The sequence below is a fragment of the Rhinolophus ferrumequinum genome, chromosome 11 (assembly GCF_004115265.2).
Source record: "Rhinolophus ferrumequinum isolate MPI-CBG mRhiFer1 chromosome 11, mRhiFer1_v1.p, whole genome shotgun sequence".
NCBI classification, from domain to species: domain Eukaryota; kingdom Metazoa; phylum Chordata; class Mammalia; order Chiroptera; family Rhinolophidae; genus Rhinolophus; species Rhinolophus ferrumequinum.
Genome location: NC_046294.1, coordinates 26,099,844 through 26,121,230, shown reverse-complemented (window position 1 = coordinate 26,121,230; position 21,387 = coordinate 26,099,844). Strand labels below are relative to the sequence as shown.

Genomic DNA, 21,387 nt, shown 5'->3' with positions numbered 1-21,387 from the left:
AACAATAGACACTGCATTTCATACGAATCTGGGAACAGAAAAACTTAGGAATAAAAGCTGTGGCATATGAAGTCCTTACTTTAGAATAAATGCAGCCGTCAGTCCCAAACACCCACTTCTGAGAATTATCTTCTTTATGTCTGTAATGAAAATGTAATTCAGAGATTGACAACTTTTCTCCACACTGAAATGTTTTATAGCTTTCGAATAAAAGAATCGTTTTCCATATCGCCCGGCAGGAGGACTGCCCACATTCTACCCAGGATTCTACAATTGTACCATCACTGCTACCTCAGTAGCTAAAGCCTTCCTTAAGACAATCAACTTCTTTGGTACCCAAAGTGCTTTGGGTGTGTGTGTGTGTGTGTGTGTGTGTGTGTGTGTGTGTGTATGTGTGAGGGTGTGTGAGGATGTGTGTTTGTGTGTGTGTTACCACTGGAAACAATGATTAAGAATTTTAGAGAATAAATAGAATCACTAAGAATATTATAGTAATTAAGTACAAGGATTAAGAAAATGGAATGGAAAAAGATACCATGGAAAATTAGAAACCTCAGGCACCTGTTTCTGAAACAACCGGAAAGTTTTATGAAGCAATATCAAATCTTCTGAGCTACGTCTGAATAAGAAAAACTAAAATGTGATGAAGTTAATCATGCCTAAATTAACTAATCATGTATTCATTAATATTTAGAAACCTTACAAAAGTAGGACAAATGAATTAAATTAAGTGCATTGGGATGTTAAACAAGACTGTTCCTACTGCTTCTGAGTTTTGACAGAGACATCCGTGGTTGAGAATAAGAGGTGTCAGGTAATGCTCTATTGTAAAGCAAGGTGCTCCACGAACTGGGCAGAACATGTAAAGGCAGGAGTCCAGAACTGGTTCCGGGTGCATTAGCCTCTCATCCACATCCAGTTTACATAAAAAAATGTGAAGAATTCTTGGCCGTGTTGAAATGAGTGCTTGATAATAATGTAGGTCTCTAGGCCCCTATCCTAAGATTTTGATTCAGAAACTCTGGACCCCAAGAAATCTACATTAGTAGATACTGCAAGTGATTCTAATTAGAAGAACTCTGGGGAATATGGATGTGTAGATTATGGAACCAACTTTGGGAAACACTGACTAGAGTGATGAGAGCAGATGGAGAAGAGAGGGCTCCATATTATAAAAGCATTGTAAGAGGAGAACTTATTTGATGACTGAATAAATGGGGTGGAGGTTAGAGAGAGTAGGCAAGGTTAATTTTCAGATGTCAAATTCGGGTTAAAAAGAGAAACATTATTAAAAGGAAGTGAAATTAGAATGGAGGAGAGGGGAACAGAGATGTGAGAAAATACGAAGGGTTCCAATACCCACGTAAAAATTGCTGCATGAAATATCATTCAAGGTCTAACTGATACTTAAGCTAAGAATCCCATTCTCGGATTTTAGACAAAGGTAGTTGTGTAATTTCAGCCCTCGATGGGGTGAGGGAGGTATTGGGAAAAGCAGTCTTTCTAGAGATCTTTTTATTTTGTAATTAATAAAGGAAAAAAGAAGCTTTAAAAAAAATGTCTTAGGGTCCAGAACTAACATTTATTGTTATTATTATATTCACTATCCAAGAAAACAACATTTCTTTGAAATATTCCATTTATCAGAGGGTAGAAGAAAGACGGCATCCATGGCTACAACTCAGGTTGGGGAAAATTTCATAGGCTAATGCTCATCATTTCCCAGTTGGCTGTCAGGAGGACCAACACTAGGCTTCACAATTACGAATCTGTTTTCCCAAGCAGCTTCAAATGGCTCTGGTGTCTTCCAGTGTTACTTGGACCAGAAGTAGAATCCATAGTAAACGGGGGAAAAGGGACTTCCGCTCCGTGATTCTTACCATATTAAGAGTAGAGATAAGAAGTTTCATCCATCAATACACATATTGTGGAATTACACATGGGCAATTCTCTAATTCTGATATTTCTAATGGTGTTATCTATGTGTCTGAATGTTACTTAAAAGTTCGACGAATGGCAAACAGTCCTTTCCACATTGTGTACTCACTAGAGTCTGTCACTCTGTTTTAACCTCACTCTTAGCCTCCTAAACTTTAAGACTTGACCAAGGAAATGATTTTCAATCTCTCTGATTACCAAGTGACGTGCTGTCTGTTTACTTGTCTATCTTTCCATCTCTGCATCTAGCATGACACAGATACACTTGTTAGCTGTAGTTAATGGTGTCCTGAAGGCAGTGTTTGTTTAACCTAGTCTAGAATAATGTTGGCCCACTCCATTTTCAGCAAGACCTAAAGGAGAAAACAAAAAGTAGATGCAAAAAATAAATAAATAACTGAAAGATTAACCCTGAAATAAGGAAAACGGTAAAGATTACCAGACAGGTAATACAAAGGAATCAAGCAGCCGGGAGCTAGTGTGAGGGCTGCTACTGGGAATGGTGCAGACAGAATAGAGCAAACCAGAGGGTGTATGTTCCATCTAAAGGGGGAATCCATCCCTGTATGTTGGTGCCCAGAGACAATGAAGGTCCAGTGCTGTCCATTCTTCTCATTTTTTAAGCAAAAACAGAAATATGTGTTTTTCTGTGAAATCTCCCTATTTCTACAGGCTCACAACTAACTCAAGAAATTTAATAATGTGCAGGCCAAACAAAAATCTATGCATCTTCAGTATTTAGTGTAATTTAATCTGCATGTGTGAGTGTATTGCTGCAATTGGTTTATGAATTTAAAACTAAAGGCTAGATCCTACATAGCCACATTCTTGAAAAATGAAGCAAAATCAAAATTACATGGTGGCCTAAAAAAGAACGTTGATTCAATTGGTTTGTCTGCAAGACCTCCAAAATATCTTCTGGAAAAAAGTATCTTATGATTTTTATATTTTAATGATATTCAAATGACATTGTTGTTTTGCCTTTCATCACTCATGGCCAGATGCACATCACAGAAAAAATATTAAAAAGACAAATATGTGCAAGCACTTGCTATATTGAATTAGAATAAGATGAGTGACACCAAATGAGACATAACTGAACTAATGAGGCATGATATGTTTACAATATTCTTTGCAAGTTGTCAGGTTGCTACTTTAAATGCTAGTTCTATTATTTCTAGCATATAAAAGGCTATGTCTTGATTTGTAGCTTTGTTAAAATTATATTATACTACTTAGGAGAAGAGAAAGAAATTTGTCTCCAGAAATTGCTGTCACATGAGGATGTTTATCATTATTTATAATGAGATATAGTTATGTTAAAATAAGTCATACAGGCACTTAAAAGCTCTGGAAAAGAGAAACATATTTAAAAGTAAGTATATACCCAGAGATGAGGTAAGCTCTAACAGTTTTGGCCCTTACTGCTTCCTAAGAAACAACATGTAGCTTCACCGTGAATGAGAACCTCCAGTTTTCCAAGTTTTCTGCTATTATGCCTCCACCTTGCGATAGATTTTGTTTCTCAAATAAAGTCAAGTTACATTAATACAAAGGCAAATGCTCCTCATTTGCATAGGGATGCTTCCTTTCTCCTGCCCATTTCTGCCTCTCTCCCCTCTCTTCTCCTTCCTTTCCTTTCTAAACCACACCCTTTCTTGTAAACAGAGATTCTTCAAGTAAAACCACATTTTTATTTTTTTTTAATTATCATCTCTTTCCTTGCCCAGGCTCTAGTTTCTATAGTCAACAAGGATATCGAGTTTGGGGCTTCAGTCCCACCCAATTCTATGACAATCCTGGCCAGGCCTAGGATGTCACTTCAGTGGGCTAAGACCACATCAGCACTAATTTTAGTATCCAGTTAGGCCAAGGAGAGCCTTGGACGTGAAAAGCATCTCCATCAAGCCATAGATGAAACCTTTCCAAACACCTGCCACTTTTGATACCATGTTAAGGTCTGGCTGCCTGCCGCTTGAAAAGGTTAAAAGAAACGAGAGATGTGGTCGGCGGAAAGAAAAGCTGGTTTATTCAGAATGCTGGCATTCTGGGAAGATGGCGGACTCCTGTCCACAGGCCACCTCCCTATTCCTAGAATGAGCAGAGGGTTTTATAGGTACACAAGAAGAACAAAGGAAAGGTGGTGTTAGTTAGGCAGATTCCAGGGCTGACATCTTCACTGGGGTCTCATTTGTTTTAAGATAATGTTATCTCTGGACTCCAGACTTGGTCTCGCCACCGCGGCCTGAGGCTTTATGTGTATTCTGGTTTCTGGGAGCCTGAGGATTAAAAAATTGCTCTTTCCTGGTTAGGATTGTGTTAATTAAATGGATTAATGAGGTAGGAGTAGTTTTGAGAAAGGGAACAAAACAGAGTTCTTTAGTTATTCAGTGAAGGGAGAAACAAAGAGAAAATAGCTGAATATCAGGGCGGATCTAACCGCAAACTAGCTAGGTATAATTACAGGTGGCTAGATAGCGGGCTATGCAATGAGCCAAACTGCAAACCAGCTAAATCTAATTATGTTATTGATTTACCGAATTTCACCCTTACAGTTTGACCTAGACCGCTGATCAGCTCTCCCAATGAAGAAGCACCAAGGAAGAGTGCTTTTCCCTTACCCTTCCCCTCTAAAGTAACCATTTAGTCAGTCCTTAACCCTTATCGTTTTGATTTTTTGTTTATTTTCTTAGTTTGTTTTTTGTATCTTTTAAAAACAACTTATAATAATTGACACAATATTATAAAATACAGTACAAGCAACAGGCATATATTTAAGTGTAAAATTTGAAGATGTTTTGAAACATGTATATACCTGCTAAAGCATCACAACAATCAAAATAATGAACATATTCATATCCATCATAGCTGAAAAATTACCCCCAAAGTTTCCTAGTGCCTCTTTTGCAATCCCTTCCTTTTTATCTCTTCCCACCTTTCTATCACTAGCCAAACACTGATATGCTTTCTAGATTAGTTAGCATTCTCTACAGTTTTATATAAACAGAATCAAACAGTATATACTCTTTTGGTTTTGCTCCTTTCCCTAAATATAATTACTTTGAGACTCATCTACATTGTTGCATGTATCAAGAATTTATTCCTTTCTATTGCTGAGTAATATTTTATCACAGAGACATACTACATTTACCTATTCACCTATGGATGGATATTGGGATTGTTTCCAGGTTTTACTCTTGGGAATTAGAAATAGAGCTGCTAGGAATATTTGTATTCAAGTCTTTGTAAGGACTTATGTTTTCATTTCTCTTGAGTAACTTTCTAGGAGTATAATGGCTAGGTAATAAGGTATATATATTTTTAATATTTTAGGAAAGTACCAACTGTTTTCCCCAACTGAACCATTTTGTATTTCTACCAACTGAATATAAGAGTTCCAGTAGCTACACATCCTCACCAACATTTGGCATGGTCAGTCTTTTAAACATTAGACATTGTACGACACACATAGTGGTACATTAGGGGTTTATTTTGCATTCCCCTAATGATTAATGATCATTGACTGAGCATCATTTGAGATGCTCAGATGATTGAGCATCTTTTCATATGCCAACTGTATACTTTCCTGTTAAAGTATCTGTTCAAATAATTTATCTGCCCATTTTTTCTTGAGTTGTGTGTGTGTGAATTTTGCATATATACATACATATATATGTATACATATATATATGGCATATATTTTCTCCTTGTGTGTAGCTTATTATTTTCTTGACAATGTCTTTCAAAGAGCAGAATTCCTTAATTTTAATGAAGTTCAATTGGTCAATTTATATTTTTGTGAATCACGCTTTTGGTATCATTTCTAGGAAAGTTTTACCTAATACAAGATTATAAATATTTTCTCCTATGTTTTCATCTAAAATATTTAAAGTTTTAGGTTTTACACTTAAGTCTATGAATTATTTTGAGTTAATTACTCTCTATGGTGTGAGGTATATATATCAAAGTTCATTTTCTTACATATGAATATCCAATTGTTCCATCACCATTTGTCCAAAAAAAAAAATTTTCTCCACTGAATTTTCCTTGCACTTTTGTCAAAAATCAATTGACCATGTATATGGAGGTCTATTTCTGGATGCTCTCTTCTGTTCCACTGATCTAATTATCTACTTTGGTGCCAAGAGCACACCATTCTAATCACTGTAGTTTTATAATAAGTCTTGTCAGGTAAAATAGGTCTTCTGAGCTTGTTTTTTTATCAAAATTGTTTTGACTAGTTTAGGTCCTTTGAATTTCCACATGAATTTTAAAATCAGCTTGATAATTTCTATAAAAGAAACCTACTGGGGTTTTGACTGAGCTTATATTCAATCTGTAGATCAATTTGAGGAGAATGAACACCATATATACCTGCATTTATTTAGTCTTCTTAAATTTCACTCAGCAATGTTTTGTAGTTTTCCGTGCACAAGCCTTGGAACATATTTTGCCTGATTTATTCTTAGGCATGTGATACTTTTGATGTTATTGTAAATGGATATGTGTAAATTTCAATTTCCAATAATTTGTTGCTATTATATAGGAACATAACCAATATGTGTATATTGTTCTCAAGGCTTCAAACTCACTAAACTAGTTCTCATTTACTAATTCTACATAGAACTTTTTGTAGATTTTATAGTATTTCTACATAGAAAAATCATGTCATCTGAAAATACAGTTTTACTTCTTCAATTCCTATCTAGATAGGAACTTGATCATTTCTATTTGGATGTGTTCTTTGATATGTGGGTTATTTAGAAATGTGTTATTTAGTGTCCAAATACTTGGGGTGGGGGTAAGGGGTTCCAGAAAGCTTTGTGCTATTGATTGCTAATTTAACTCAATTATGGTCAGAGAACATGTTTTATAACACTTGAATTATCTTAACTATATTGAGACTTGTTTTATAGCCAGAATACAGTCTATTTTGGTTAATATCCTGTGCACTTGAAATGAATATGTCTTCTGCTGTTGATGGGTGCATTATTCTATAAATATCAATTAGCTGGTTGATTCTGCTGTTCTAGTCTTCATATCTTTACAGATTTGTTTCTATTTGTTCTATTAATTATTGAAATGTTACTGTTTTTGCAGACTATAGCTATAGATTCTTCTCTTTCTCCTTGTAGTTCTATAAGCTTTCACTTCATGTATTTTGAAGCTGTGTTACGAGGTGAACAAATGTATAGGAATGTTATGTCTTCCTGATGAATTAATCCCTTAAGCATTATGAAATGATCCTCTTTATCCCTGCTAATATTCATTATACCAAAGTCTACTTTGCCTGATATTAATTTAGCCATTCTAGCTTTCTTTGGATTACTTTTATCATTTTCCATGGTACTTTTAACATATTTGTGTCTTCATATTTAAAGCGGGCTTTTTGTAAGTTAATGTATAGAGACCTGTTTTTTTAATCTAATCTGACATCTGATTTTTAAATAGCGTGTTTAGATTTATTATATTTAATGTGATTATTGATATAGTTGGGTTGAAACCTACCATCTTGTTAGTTATTTTCTCTTTGTCCTATTTGTTCTTTGTACCCCTTTCCTTCATTATCTGTCTTCTTTTTGGATTGAATGGTGTGTTTTTTATGATTTCATTTTATCTGTATTTTTGGCTTGTTACCATCTCTTACTTATGTTATTGTAGTGGTTGCTTTAGGGTCTATCATATACATCTTTAACTTATCAGTCTACTTTCAGTTAATATCATACCATTTGACAAATATAAGAATCTGTCTTCCTTTTCTCTCTAATTAGCATTTGTGCTATTGCCTTCATACATTTTACTTCTACATGTTATTCTCTCTATGTTATTTTTTTGCTTTAAATAATACACTATATTTTAAAGAGAAATAATAAGAAATAAGGTCTTTATATTACCTAGGTAGTTACTATTCCCAATGCTCTTTATTTCCATCTGGTATCATTTTTCTTCTCCTTGAAGGACTTCTTTTAATATTGTTTGTTGTGCAGATCTGTTGGTAATAAATTCTTTCAGTTTGTGAATATTTGAAATATTGGGAAAGGACAGGTTTGTTTGTTTGTTTTCACTTAGCATTTTAAAGATGTTCTTCCACTTTCTTCTCACTTGTATTACTGCCAAAAAGAAATTGGCCAACCTTATCTTTGTTCCTCTTACATATGTCTTTTTTCTTTGTATGCTTTTAAGATTTTCTCTTTACCAGTAATTTTAGGCAATTTTATTATGATTTTATTTGGTTTCATTTCTCCATTTCTTGTGCTTAGAATATGCTGAACTTCTTCAATCTCTAGGTTATAATTCTCACAAAATTTGGAAATTTTTCAGAAAGCTTTTCTTCCAATATTCTGTTCTCTATTTCTTCCTTTCAGAAAATCTAATTACTCAGAGATTAGGCTATATGAAGTTTCTCACATCTCAGTGATGCTGTGTTCCTTTTTTTTTTTTTCAGTATTTTTTTTCTCTCTGGCTTTCATTGTGAATAGTTTCTATTGTTTTCAAGTTCATTAATATTTTCTTCCACAATGTCTAATATGCCATTAGTCATATTAAATATATTTTACATTTCATACATTGTCGTTGTCATCTCCAGAAATTTGATTTTAGTCTTTTTATATCTTCCATGTCTCTATTTAATATGCTTAATCTTCCCTCTAGCTTCTTGAGTATATGAAATACAGTTATAACAACTGTTTTAGTATGCTGTCTATTCAATAAGTGTGTAGTTTCTGAATCAGTTACAATTGATTGATTTTTGTCTTTGTTATAACCACGGACTAAATGAGCAGAAGCATCTGTGTCTCCATGTTCCATGGTCTGGCCTTGTCATTATCATCACACGTTGATTCTTGATATGTCATTAGTTTATAGCACTGATTCTGCTCCAGATATCTTGTTACCCACTCCACACACAGCACCACATCAGAATGGGACTGCTTTGGGTTTGTTTATCCCTCCTTGGGAAGTATGTGTTTAGGACTGTATTAGCACTGGGTAGTTTGCATGCTGACAAGCTACTGCTTCCCTCTCCCTTCCACCTGGGTTTCTCAATGACCTCACTATTGGTGACACATCCACTGAGATATTTGCTACTATACTTGGCACTCACTGGCAATTGTCTGACTAGACTTTAACCTAGAGGCAGTGTAGTGTTGTGGCAAAGAAGAAGTTACAGAATCTGACTGCTTGGGTTTGCAATCATACCCAACCACTTAGTAGGTCCCCGAGTGAATGACTGACTTTTCTATGTCTTTATTTCCTCATCTGTAAAGATGATAATAATAATATATACCTTATTAGGTTGTTGTAGGATTAAATGTAACAATACAATATAAAGAAATTACAATGGTTGTCAGGCTCAGAAATTTTTTCTTTTTGCTAGAGTAAGAGGTATATGCCATTTTGTAATATTCTAATACCTGTTGGACAATCTATTTTGCATAGTAGAGAAAATTTCCCTTCTGTATTAGCAGCTGGACTAGTTTCAATGGTGCCTGAGTTCCCTAGCTCTGGTTTCAATCTTTAGCACATCCTAACTGCCTATTTAGCCAGAAGTAGTTGGGTAATAGCTTTCTAAGTCCTGAAGTACAACAGGATTTATTTTTGTCAACACAGGTGAAATCAGAAGACAAATGGACAAGAAAAAAGAAAGCATCTAGGAGACAATAGTTCCAGACTGTTGAATATAAATCAATTTTCTTCTTCATAGCTAAATTTTTAAATTTTATTTTTTAATTTTAATTTTATAATCCAAAGTCAGAAAAAAAACAAATAGAAAGGACACTTTCAGTTGTTTACAAGCCAGCAACATTTTGTTTCCTTGATTTTTCTTTCATAGTTCAATATTTTATATTTAGAACATAGAGAAAAGGTTACGAATACACATACAACATGATAATTATAAAGTAGCAACTTTTCTGCAACGTAGGTACACGTTGGAAGCCAACATTTCACTGTTTAAAATATCTAAGACACAATACCAAGGTAAATGGGATACGTTTTCAAACTCATTTTAGATTAGAAAACTTAATATTGATGTTATAAAATTTAAACACAGACTGAATATTCCATCTAAGCCAGGAGGCATCATGATTTGACTGCTCAGAAATACTGAAATTAACATTTATTGTTTTGAGTTAAATAGCTCATAAGCATTACCTTTTCTGTAGGATTAATTTATATCCTTCTAGTGATGTTCCCTCAGCAGCCTTGACTCTGATTGGATGACCAACAGCTAGGCAGCCCTGAGTTATCGCTCGGCTCAGGATCATTCCAGTCTTCCAATGAATAGAGAGAGGAGAAAGGTCTAAATAAGTTAAAAGAACCAGAAAATTCAACAATGTGTCGCACATAGTGAGGTCATTATGCCTGGATAACCCTGGATATTAACAGTTGCTGAAAGTGAAACAGTACCCACAACTTAGCAGTCAGTGAGCCCTGCTCAGAGTCAGTGATCTTCTCTGTCCGACAAGGGTGGCATTTCATAGTTCAGTGCAAAAATAAAACAGACCTTGATATCTTCATTTGTCCTTTTTTTTTCTGTGCATATTTCACAGTGCAGCGATTTGGGGTCCATCACGTGTCACTTGTTATAACTACAGAGCTTACTTGAAAAATATGTATGCACAGGAAAAAAAAAAGTGCAGTGAACTGACAAGATTGAAACAAATCTTTAACCTTCATACCAATTGAAAGTTTTACTTTGGGTCTAAATACCATGGGCTAAACATTTTAAGGTGGGTTTGTGAATTGCTTTTATTTTAAATGTTAGGATTCTCTAATAAGGAAATTGATTGGGAACATTGTTTGAATAGCCATGTAACAATTTTCTTGTTTAGTGAATCAACAAAACCTTTCAAATAAGTGACAAACACTGAAAAATTTAGTCACACACATTGAGAATTTGTGGTACACAAAATTCTCTATCTGAACAGGTAAAAAGTTTCATTTTGAAAAAAGGTAGAGAATGTTCAATCTAAAGATTCTCAAAATTGTTTTCTTTTTAGCATGTAACTTTTATTTCTCACGTTTTTGTTGTGTGGGAAAGAAATGTATGATGACTTAAGAAAAGCATTTTTTAAAAAATTTGGTTTTAATCAGCACTGAATGGAATCCTCATTTGATCATGGTTCTCTATACAGAAAAGAAACTGCTTGGGGTGAGGAAAAGAATCATCATTTATTAAGCACTTTCTGTATACCAGATACTATGCTTGAACTTCCGACATGCTTTCTCATTCAATCTTCATAGTTACTGTGCAAAACAGGTCTGATTAACTTCATTTTGTAGATAAGGAAACAGTGTCTCGATGCATGTGGCTAAGTAACTTTTCTAAGGTCACACAAAAGAGTCTATTCCAATCTAACTCCAAAACCCATACTCTTTTCAGTAACCATTTCCATTATTTTTGAGGAAATTTTAGATAAGCACAGGTTATTTTACATCATAAAATTTTACAAACAGATACCATAGAATTACAGAATACGAGATCTAGAAAAGCACCTTCTACATCCACTGGTCTGACTCTGTAGATGAGAAGATGAAGGGCCAGATAAAGTATGTTGCTTACCTGACGTCACACAGGTGTTCAGTGGCAGTGCTAAAATGAAAACACTTCTATCAATTGGTCAAATACAGAGCAGTGTATTATATTACAGTAACTAGGCGTACGTTTTGAAGTCAGACAGACCAAGAATCCTTCCTCGTCCACTTACCAGACACAGTTTTTTTGGCTGTATAATGAAAACCTGCAGAGTTTTTATAAGATTAAATGAGATAATAAATGTGTATATGATGCCTAACATATAGCAGATGTTTAACAAAATGGCAGACGTGATTATTAAATCAGAAACAAAATGCAACTGAAAAAGGGCTAGTAGTTAATAGTCTCCAGGTTGGAAACCTATTTAAGAAATATCTCGTCTAACCTCATTCTGCCTTGTTATATAGAATGAATAATATGCCTTAGTACCTTTATGTCTTAATTACTCTGTATGTTTGTTTTTAATTCTCAGGGAATAAGAAAATAATAATGAAGGGCAATCTAAAATTTCATTTGAGGAAATAGTTTCAACCTCCTCCCCCCCCCCAAAAAAAAAGTAAGTAGCAGTAAACTTGCTGGGTGATTCTGACCTCATGGAAGTGCTAAGAAGAAACAAAAACAGTGCATAGCGAAGAGGCGAAGGGAGATCCAAGCTGGGGAGATCCAAACTGCACCATCTCTTTCCAGACATAAATATTTGGTGGCAATTCCAAAACATATTTCAATAGTAAAGTAGAAAACTAAATAGTGCCAATGCACAGGTATAAATGTGTTGTTGTTCACAACTGTTCACATTTTATACTTAGGGATTTCTTCTAAAACTGTCCTTACAAAGACTATGCCGTCATTACATGGTGCTAATCCAGCAGGCTCCAAGAAGCACAACTATGAAGATTCGGAGTGGTAGCAAATGACATTCAGACAAATCTCATGAAAATGGTGAGTCTACAGACTATCCATAACGTTTATGCTGGGTTTAAATGCACTCTGGAGCATGAATTAATTAGCACATCTAACAGGGAATTAAGTGCTCACGTGGCGTACCAAAGAAGTCCTGGGCACTAGACAAACCAAGGGCACGCAGCAGCATTCGTAACAGCGAACAACTTATCACACTGTCACTGGCATGCTTGTGGGCAAGAGGGCACTAGGGGCAGGAGCAATATGGTGAGCTGGCGAGCACAGGAAGTCACTCAGGGAGAGCAGTCAGTCTTGGGTACCTTTGTGATCAGCCACACGCTGGCTGCAGGCCAGAGCATCGATGGCACTATGTGACTTGCGCTGTTCACTTCACTCCTCGAGGAACTCCGCTTTCCAATGGAAACAGAGGCATAAAGGACAATACTGGGATCCACCTATACCATGAGAAGAAGTACGCGTTTTTCACTTAGAGTCTGAAAGTTAACCTTCCTCAATGCACTTACCCAAAGTATTTATCCCAGGACGTTATGTTTCTGATTGAGAAGGTCTCTTTTGAAATAGTAGTGCTCGACTCTGCTTAATTCAATTAAATCAATAGTTGTTGAGTACCAGTTCTGATATGCAAGGCCCTAGACTGTGGGGGGCGGGATATTATAAAATAATTTTCCTGCCCTTAAGAAACTCACCACAGTAGAGGCGGCAGCATCAGCAACAACAGCAACAATACACACATAACACACACACACACACACAATTTCATGTTAAGTTCCATGTGGATGATTAAATAGCATTATAGGTATTCAAAGAATGGAAGGCTCATTTCTGCTGCAGCAACACAGAATGGAGCACCTTGAGAGACGTAACATCTGGACCAGGCCTTAGAGGATGGAGACAGTTGTACAGGAATAATGAAGAACACAAAAGTATCCCAAACAAAGGCAAGGAAGCATAATCCATGTATCTGAGGACTTGTCGATAGGCTCAAAAGGTAAATTTGGCCAAACTGTAGAAGGGGTCAAGTGTAAGGCGATGGACTTAGATGTGAGCAGGGGGCCAGTGAAAGCTTTCAAGCAGGAGGGACTGGATTACGGCAAATTTTAGTAAGGCTGATCTGGCAAGGGTACATACAGTGTATTGTGAGACGGAGACATCGAGGGCAAAGAGAGCAGTTAGGGGCCCACACAATCTCTTAAGAATAAAGAGATAATGAGTTGAGACGTTAGTGACAGTTGTGGACATGGACAGGAGGGGACCGACTGGGGAGACACTGCATTTGTGCTGGTAATCAGATGACAGACGTGAAAGGTATCGGGCACCTTTTATGGCTTCTCGTTCCAACTTGATTGTCCTATTAACAGGCATTCATGTCACCTGTAGGAATTCTGTCACTTCATAGTTTAATAAACCTTATCTCCTAACTTACACGATCACTTCTTCTGAGCAATCATGCTAAGTTTTTAAGTACCAAAATTAATTTGTACAGGATATGGGAATATGCTTGTTTATGCTTTAAACCCAATAAATGATGTTGCTTCAATAACAATTTAAATTACTTTCTAATACTAAAATGTGTATTCTAAATCGGTGCTAATTGTAGTAGATATGTATTGGGCAGCAAATGGTTTTTTTAAAAATAACAAAAATTGAATGATCATTTAAAAGGTGATATTTTTCTAATGTGATCAAGCAATAACAGAAGGGTGCAACTAATATATTTACTAATTATTCTATAACTTCTCAAGAGAAGACAATATCATACTACTCCTCTATGTGAAAATAAAATTTAAAAACTACAGCCACCCCACCACATAAGCAGATCTGACTTACAGCTCTGTGATTGTGTATCCCCAGTTAGCCAGCAGTGGCTTGGTTCTGGAGGGGAATCCCCCACGGTTTGTGAACAATGATAAACTATATTCTACTAATCCATGCACCATAGGACTCAGCATTTAAAGTAACACTCTTACTCAACCTCCTAACTTCAAGTTCCCATCACCCTCAAAACTCTCCTCTTCAACTGGGAAGAAGATTGTTTTGACTGGAACTAGTCAGACAGAAGAAACGTACTGCCAACTGCTTCTTTGTACAGCACCTGCTGCCAGGGCCTAAATTCTTGTTATCTCCACAACATGGTTTAATCTTTTAACAGTTGGCTTATTGGTGAAGAGCGAAGGGGTCCTTTGTGTCTGTCTTGGGTTGGCACCCAGTGTTAACACCATGCTGTTCTTCGAAAGATATTTTGCTGGACAGTTCCCAAGTGATTCTACATAGACCAGACACAGCCAGGCCCACTAAGGCAGCTTCATTTTGTGTTATGGAAAAAAAAAAAAAAATCTTGCCAAGTCTGGGGTTCTGATTCACTTAAAACTAACAATGGCCATTAAGTTTCTCTTCGTGACATCACCTTTTTATTTTTATTTTAATCTGATCAGTTAGCGTTAGACCAAACATTAATGAAGGTGGGGAAGATAAAAACTGAAAAATGAAATTTAGAAAAGTGCTTTGACAACCCACAACATAATATGTTGTGTGTGTGTGTGTGTGTGTGCGTGTGCACACATGTTCATGCATGCACACAGACAAGCGCATGCATGCACGTGCACAGATATGTGTATAAAAATATTTATGCTGAGACTGGTTTCTAAATACACACCATTATATATGTCATTGAACCTTTTCAAGTCCTGAGAATCAAAAAAAAAAAAAAAAAAGGCAATTCTGTTCTGTTTTATTCCTTTGAATACCTAATACATAGCTCCCTTTGCATGATCACTATGATTTGCTTGTCTGAATAAACTGTGCTGATATAGAAGCTGCCAGTGATAAAAATGATGCATACATGTGCCGGGCCACTTAAAACTTCTTTTTTTTCTTTTTCCGAATCACTAATGAAAGTGGAGTAGCCTTCAACATTAGTGTGCAAATTCAAAACAATAAGGGACCCAGTTGGCTTTTCTTACAGATCTATTGAGGAACAAAATACAAAACAATAAAACTTTTCTTGAAAGAAGAAGCTCATAGATCACAACCATTCTAAACAGTTTGTTTACCACACAGAAATTATATGAGATTTTTATACTTTTGGTAGAGAATGTAAGGCCAAGTTAAATAATTTGATATATAAATTAAAATCACAACTATAAGAAATATTCTAAAATCTCTTTCCTCCTGTCTCTGATGTTCATTTTTATTGTTTCCATTCTATAAATCTATAGCTGATCAATCCACCCATCTCTAAGGCTGAAAGCAGAATTGGAAAAGTCTGAAAGCAGAAAATATCAGTGAGCACATAATTACACAACCAAATAAGGCAAAATATCTAAGATCTAGGTAAGCAGTCCTCAAATAGCTTCCAACTGTTAGTCTAAAAATAGGGAAGAAACGGGATTTTATTTAAAGTCCCGTGTCCTATTCCAATGACAATCAGTACAAAATTTAAATTAAAGTTTTGTATTTTCCCCAGTATAAATTATTTGTAATTTATACTGCTCTTCAAAGAAACAGGATAGTAAAAAATTGTTTTCTTTCCCAGTCTCCTTTGTGACATACAGAATAACATATTCTGTTAGCATCCCTAACTGCTGAATTTACAAGTTAACTTGCAACAACTATGCCATAATTCTAAACTCATAACTTGGTGTTTTTCTTGCTGTTTCCATATTGAAAATTGTCATTAAAATTCTGCTGATGTCTTATCATACTGAAAGGCTAGGATCAAAATAAGTTGCCTTTTCATTTTGGCAAAATATATGACCTGCCAAACACTGGAGTCCATTTTTTCTTCTATACTTTCCCATAACCAGGCATTCCCCAAGCTATTCTTCTCATGATTTTTTTCTTTTATATTAACTACCATGAAGTTTACATCTCACCCATGTCATGGAAACATATAATTTTATTGCCCTTAAACTGGGCAATCTAAAAATGTTGCCAATTTAAGTAACAATAGAGAACTGTTGAGAGATGTATTTGCCAAATTGTCCATTTGGAGTAGATTCCGAATCTTATTTATTTTTTTTTTTTTGAAATAGATAAAAGAGCAACAGGTTGTCTTTATCAGGGTTGTTTCTGTCGCCCACGTTACTAATAGGGATTACATGTTCCAAATTTTTCTCTGTAGGGAAGGTTTCACTTGTCAATAAGAGATTTGAAAGAACAGTCAGGGGTTAGGCACTGATATCTCTATCTCAAGCCAATTTCAAAACGTAGGAATCAAGAATATCGGCTTTTGCCTCCCTCAGAGACTCTGCCCCTGTTGTAATCCTCTTAGTGTCTTCTTGACTACAAGGAGCATGAAGAGCCTGTAGATAGCCATCTCCTCTGCCTGAATCTTTCTTTAAAAATGCTCCTTTTCAGGTTATTAAAGTACTGTTTCCAATACACTGATCAACTCTCTGTATTTAATTGAAGACATTTTTCTGAAAGGATTTTAAAGTTTTCACGGCTAAGGGAGAGCCATTTTTCTTCTAAAGTTTCTCATTACTTAGACAGTTCATTAAATCTTTGCTTTCTTACTCTAGTATTTTGATTGGACTGAAATTTTATGCAAAACCAATTTCTTCTTTCAAAATGCAATAGTGTACAAACTTTTACTTAAGATGGGTGTTTTCTCACTTTCACTGGATCATTAGAACCAATTAACAATGCTGAAATAACTGGGGATTGTTATTCTATCATTTTGCAAAATAGAAAATATAGTTTTCTTTTAAAGTCCTACTTTGGCTTAAAATCCAAGAGAAGCCTTTGGGTTCTTTTCCTGTGATAACTCTTTGATACCCATTTTTTTTTTTTTTAAGTTTGAGCTGGTTTCTGTTGAACAAGTTAATTAAGTAGTGAATTCAATTCCATTTAGCTAAATCTGAGCATCTAGATGTTTCTGCAGAGATAAGGATGATTGGAATGCCCTTTGCCCTCAAGGAATTTCTAATCTAGCTGGGAGGATAAGACGAGGACCACCTGAGTTATCTTCCTCACACAAGGATCAAATCAGATCTTGCCTCTGCTTGATATTTCCAGTGGCTCCTTGTTTTCTACAGAACAACATCCAGAATCCTTCACATTCAATTAAGACCTTTTACGATCTGATCTCAACATTCTCTGTGGAATCTACTATTCTCCCCTTCCTATCCCAATGTGACCTGAAATATGCCCAAACTTGGAGCATTAATTAACTTCAAATCATCCCCAAAAACATTGTAAGAGGAACAGCATCGAGTGCAATGTTGTTATAAATGGCACAGAATGGATGTAATGGGGTTATCGAAGCCAGAAACATCATGTCTGGTTTGGGGGTAGGGTTGGGTAAAGAAAGATTTTTATGGAGCAGGCACATGGGCAGGATTTCAACAAACACTTATTAAATGCCAGCTATATGCCAGACATCATGCTAGGACATGGCACAACAGTAAAAGAGAAGACTGGGGGTGCTGACAAAGAAAGAGAAGCTGAATTATAAGCAGAAGGATCCACATGGGCAGAATAACAGAAATCATGGCGTGCTTTCAGAAGACAACAAATGAACAATCTGGCTTGGCTAACACACAATAAACATATTAGACAATAGAAGGCCTTGAAAGATAGGTTATAGCTAAATTTTAAAAATCACTCATCAGAAATGTATTGTGCATTTGCCCTATGTTCAAGACTTTGTGCTAGCACTCCAGAACACAAAGATGAGTAAGACATAATGTCAGCATCCAAAGAGTTCTCAATTTAATGGAGGGGAAAAACACAAATGCAAGTAAATGCCTACACTAAAACATAAACTCTAACAATTTTCAAAGGACGAAAATGAGTTCTGAGGACACAAAATCATTTGAGGTTAATTTTCTCTGGATGATCTGAGAAGGCTTCATGGAAGGAAGAGGAAGTTGAATCAAGCCTTAAGGCAAGGAATAGTAATGGTGGAGGTTATTTCTTAGGCAAAGAACACGAGCCATGGTACAAGTACACCAAAGTGCAAAGCATGTTAGGACACGATTTATTAGCTCTGACTATAGTGCTGGGTACAAAGAAGATCAAGAAGAGGAGAAGATTGAAAAGGCAGATTGCGAATGGGGGACGACTGAAGGAGAATCATGGAGATCGGTGAAGGCCAGATGAGGACACGCAAACTCAGCTGGCAACAGCCAAGCATACAGGTTTTTGAGCAGGACAATAATGTTACAGCATAAACCTAAAAAGGAACGCCACCAGGATCAGAACTATGGTAAAGAAATCTAAATGTCAGATGAATATAAAACATAAAAGGCATTAATTCTTATTGCTCCATTCAACCTACATATATTTTCTAAATTTGCTCAAAAACAGGATTAGAAACGATCATTGATTTTATTCTATTTTACAATTATACTATTTAGATTTATATGCACCTTGAAACAACTAATATTTTCAGTATAAATTTTGACATAATAGACTGAATGGGCACCATGGAGAAATTCAAAAAGAGCAATTTGGGTCAATGTGTTTTTGCATTGTCTCTTGGAAATAAAAGGCCCACACCAGTTAACAGGAAGTCCTACTTTCTTTGGGCATCTCTAGCTCTGTGGGCACCTTTTGGTTTTGATTTCATGAGTTCAAATACTAAAGCTCATGCTGCTGAAATAAACTACCCTACATAGTTTCCCAGCTGAGAAAAACAAAAGAATTACTCTTTCTTTGAAGACAATGTTTAAAATGCCTTTCATAGTTCAGTTAGAAAACAAAATCTTTACTGACAGGATAAATTTTGTAAGTGTAAATTAATAAATAGACCTTCTGGATTGGCTTGTCATAAATTGGGTTTTCTAAAGAACTCATGTTCCTTAGATACAGATCAGATCCCAAAATACAGAGAGAGACAGCCAGCCATCTTAAAGACTTTTTTAAACAACTCCAACTTATTAATACAGTAGGTATACAGAAAATATGCTAAACAATAGTACTTGAATGATGCAATTCAGGTAAAATTTTTTCAAGTAGGAATGCTATATAATGATTCAGTTTTAAAGTACTTAATTAACAGGAAGTAAAGAATAATACAGTTGTAAAATAATCCCAGCTTTTAAAAACTTTCACAAATATTTCTACTTCATCACCATGTATTGAGTATCCAATACATAAAATACTCACATTAATTACAACATATAATTCTGACCTTGTTCTGTAAGAAATGGTTCTCCAAGTCCACCTTTTCAAATTGATCAGGTATCTCTTGACTGGTGCCACTGAAATTCATTGGAAATCCCTCACAAACTTCCCAACTAAGGAAAGTAAAACACGTGATCATTTTTGTTAGAATGAAATGTATTTATAATACTCTTTAATTTATTAGTATAATAATTTATGCATCTTATACTCTTTTAGTGAGAGTAAGATCAATGTATAATTCATAATCTTTGAAACAGAAATTTGTAAAGTGCTTTGGTATCTATAATTGGGAAAAGTTTTAAATTTTTACCTGGTAATTATTTATGACATTGGGGGATTCCATGCCCAATTAATTATTAATAGAACAAAGAAACAAAATGACTTTTTTTCCTTACAAAAGCACTTATAGTGGAGCACTGATAGCACTTCATTGCTCAATTTATATTCTAAATACACTGGACTATGAATAATAACAGATGTGTTTATACTTATAATAGTTGGGTTAAGCACATTGGTTTGGTATTTTTAAAAGAATCTCAAGAGGTACTACAAACTGGAGGTATCGAGTGTCATTCTTAATTCAGCCAAATCATTTATTTTAATAGCGAGCTGGCCCTTACCCTAAAGAAAATTACTCAGTGCAACATTGATATGTTACGACATACCATACAGCATGCTATTTAACAGAAACCGACCGGTTCTGGCACTGGTAACACTGTGTTTCCCCAAAAATAAGACCGTGTCTTATAGTAAGCTTTGCTTCAAAAGATGCATTAGGGCTTATGTTCAGGGGATGTCATCCTGAAAAATCATGCTAGGGCTTATTGTCTGGTTAGGTCTTATTTTCAGGGAAACACGTTAGCATATTTTTCAATACTCTGAGAAAAATAAATAAGAGTATGATTATTAAGATTTCAAACGATCCACTTTAAAAGCATTGAAAGAAAATTTAAATGGAATCCAAAAATTAAGTAGATTATCTTCAAATTAGTTGTGTTCAATAAAGGCAGTTTCACATTGTTATACAGAGGCACCTATATTGAATTTGAATCTACCCAATAAAACAGTATTCATTGTACCTGGGAAGTGAAATTAAGAAGGAATACATGAATTTAAAATTAAACTGCTAGCTAAAAATTGAAGGGAAAGGGTCTAGGCAAATTTAACAGCTTGGGGAAAGATTATTGCACATGGAATAAAACTCATAAATGGAAATGCCTATAAAAAATGCTGATGAGCTATTTTTTATATATAAAGAAAAAACAGGATAAAACAGATTCAAATCTCGCTTGGAAAGTGACACACAGTCATTGGGGGATAGAGTTGTTGTTAAATAACTATCCAGGAAGACCAAAGAGTTTGTCTTTCTAGACATATTAAGCAATAGGTTGACACTAGCTAAACTGAGTGACCTCATCAGACTGCTTTTCATTCTCTGGATCTGTCCTCTACTTCAGTCTTTTCACCTGTATCTTAAGGAAAATTGTAATTTGTTAAATTACAAAATTTAAAGCTAGGTAGGGCCTTAGAGATAGACCACCTAATCCAACATAGTATCAGTATCGTGCCGCAATGTCCAATACAGTAGCCATTAGCCACGTATTCTTATTTAAATTAAAATTCATTTAATTTAAACAAAATTAAAAATTCAGTTCCTTTGTCACATTAGGCACATTTCAAATGCTCAACAGTCACAAAATATTGTTTCCATTATCAAAGAAAGTTCTATTGGACAGTGCAGGATAGTGGTTAAACCCTTAGTTCTTAAGAAAAACAATCTGGGTTAGAATCTTGGCTCTACCTTGTACCGGTTAAGTGTCTGGGCAAATTATTTTGCCCTTCTGTGCCTCGGTTTCTGTCTTTAT

The 21,387-nt window shown here is 35.3% G+C and overlaps 1 protein-coding gene across 1 annotated transcript in view; it reads right to left on the bottom strand.

The window, feature by feature from the left end:
* The window catches only part of DCDC1 (doublecortin domain containing 1), a 382,228-nt gene that overhangs the window by 161,418 nt on the left and 199,423 nt on the right, over positions 1-21,387 (bottom strand). Inside the window, exons 15-18 of the mRNA XM_033119858.1 lie at positions 19,530-19,635; positions 12,694-12,828; positions 10,090-10,208; positions 80-140 (exon numbers count right to left, since the gene is read on the bottom strand). Of these exons, the coding sequence (XP_032975749.1) occupies positions 80-140; positions 10,090-10,208; positions 12,694-12,828; positions 19,530-19,635 (421 nt within the window). The remainder of the gene's footprint in view (positions 1-79; positions 141-10,089; positions 10,209-12,693; positions 12,829-19,529; positions 19,636-21,387) is intronic.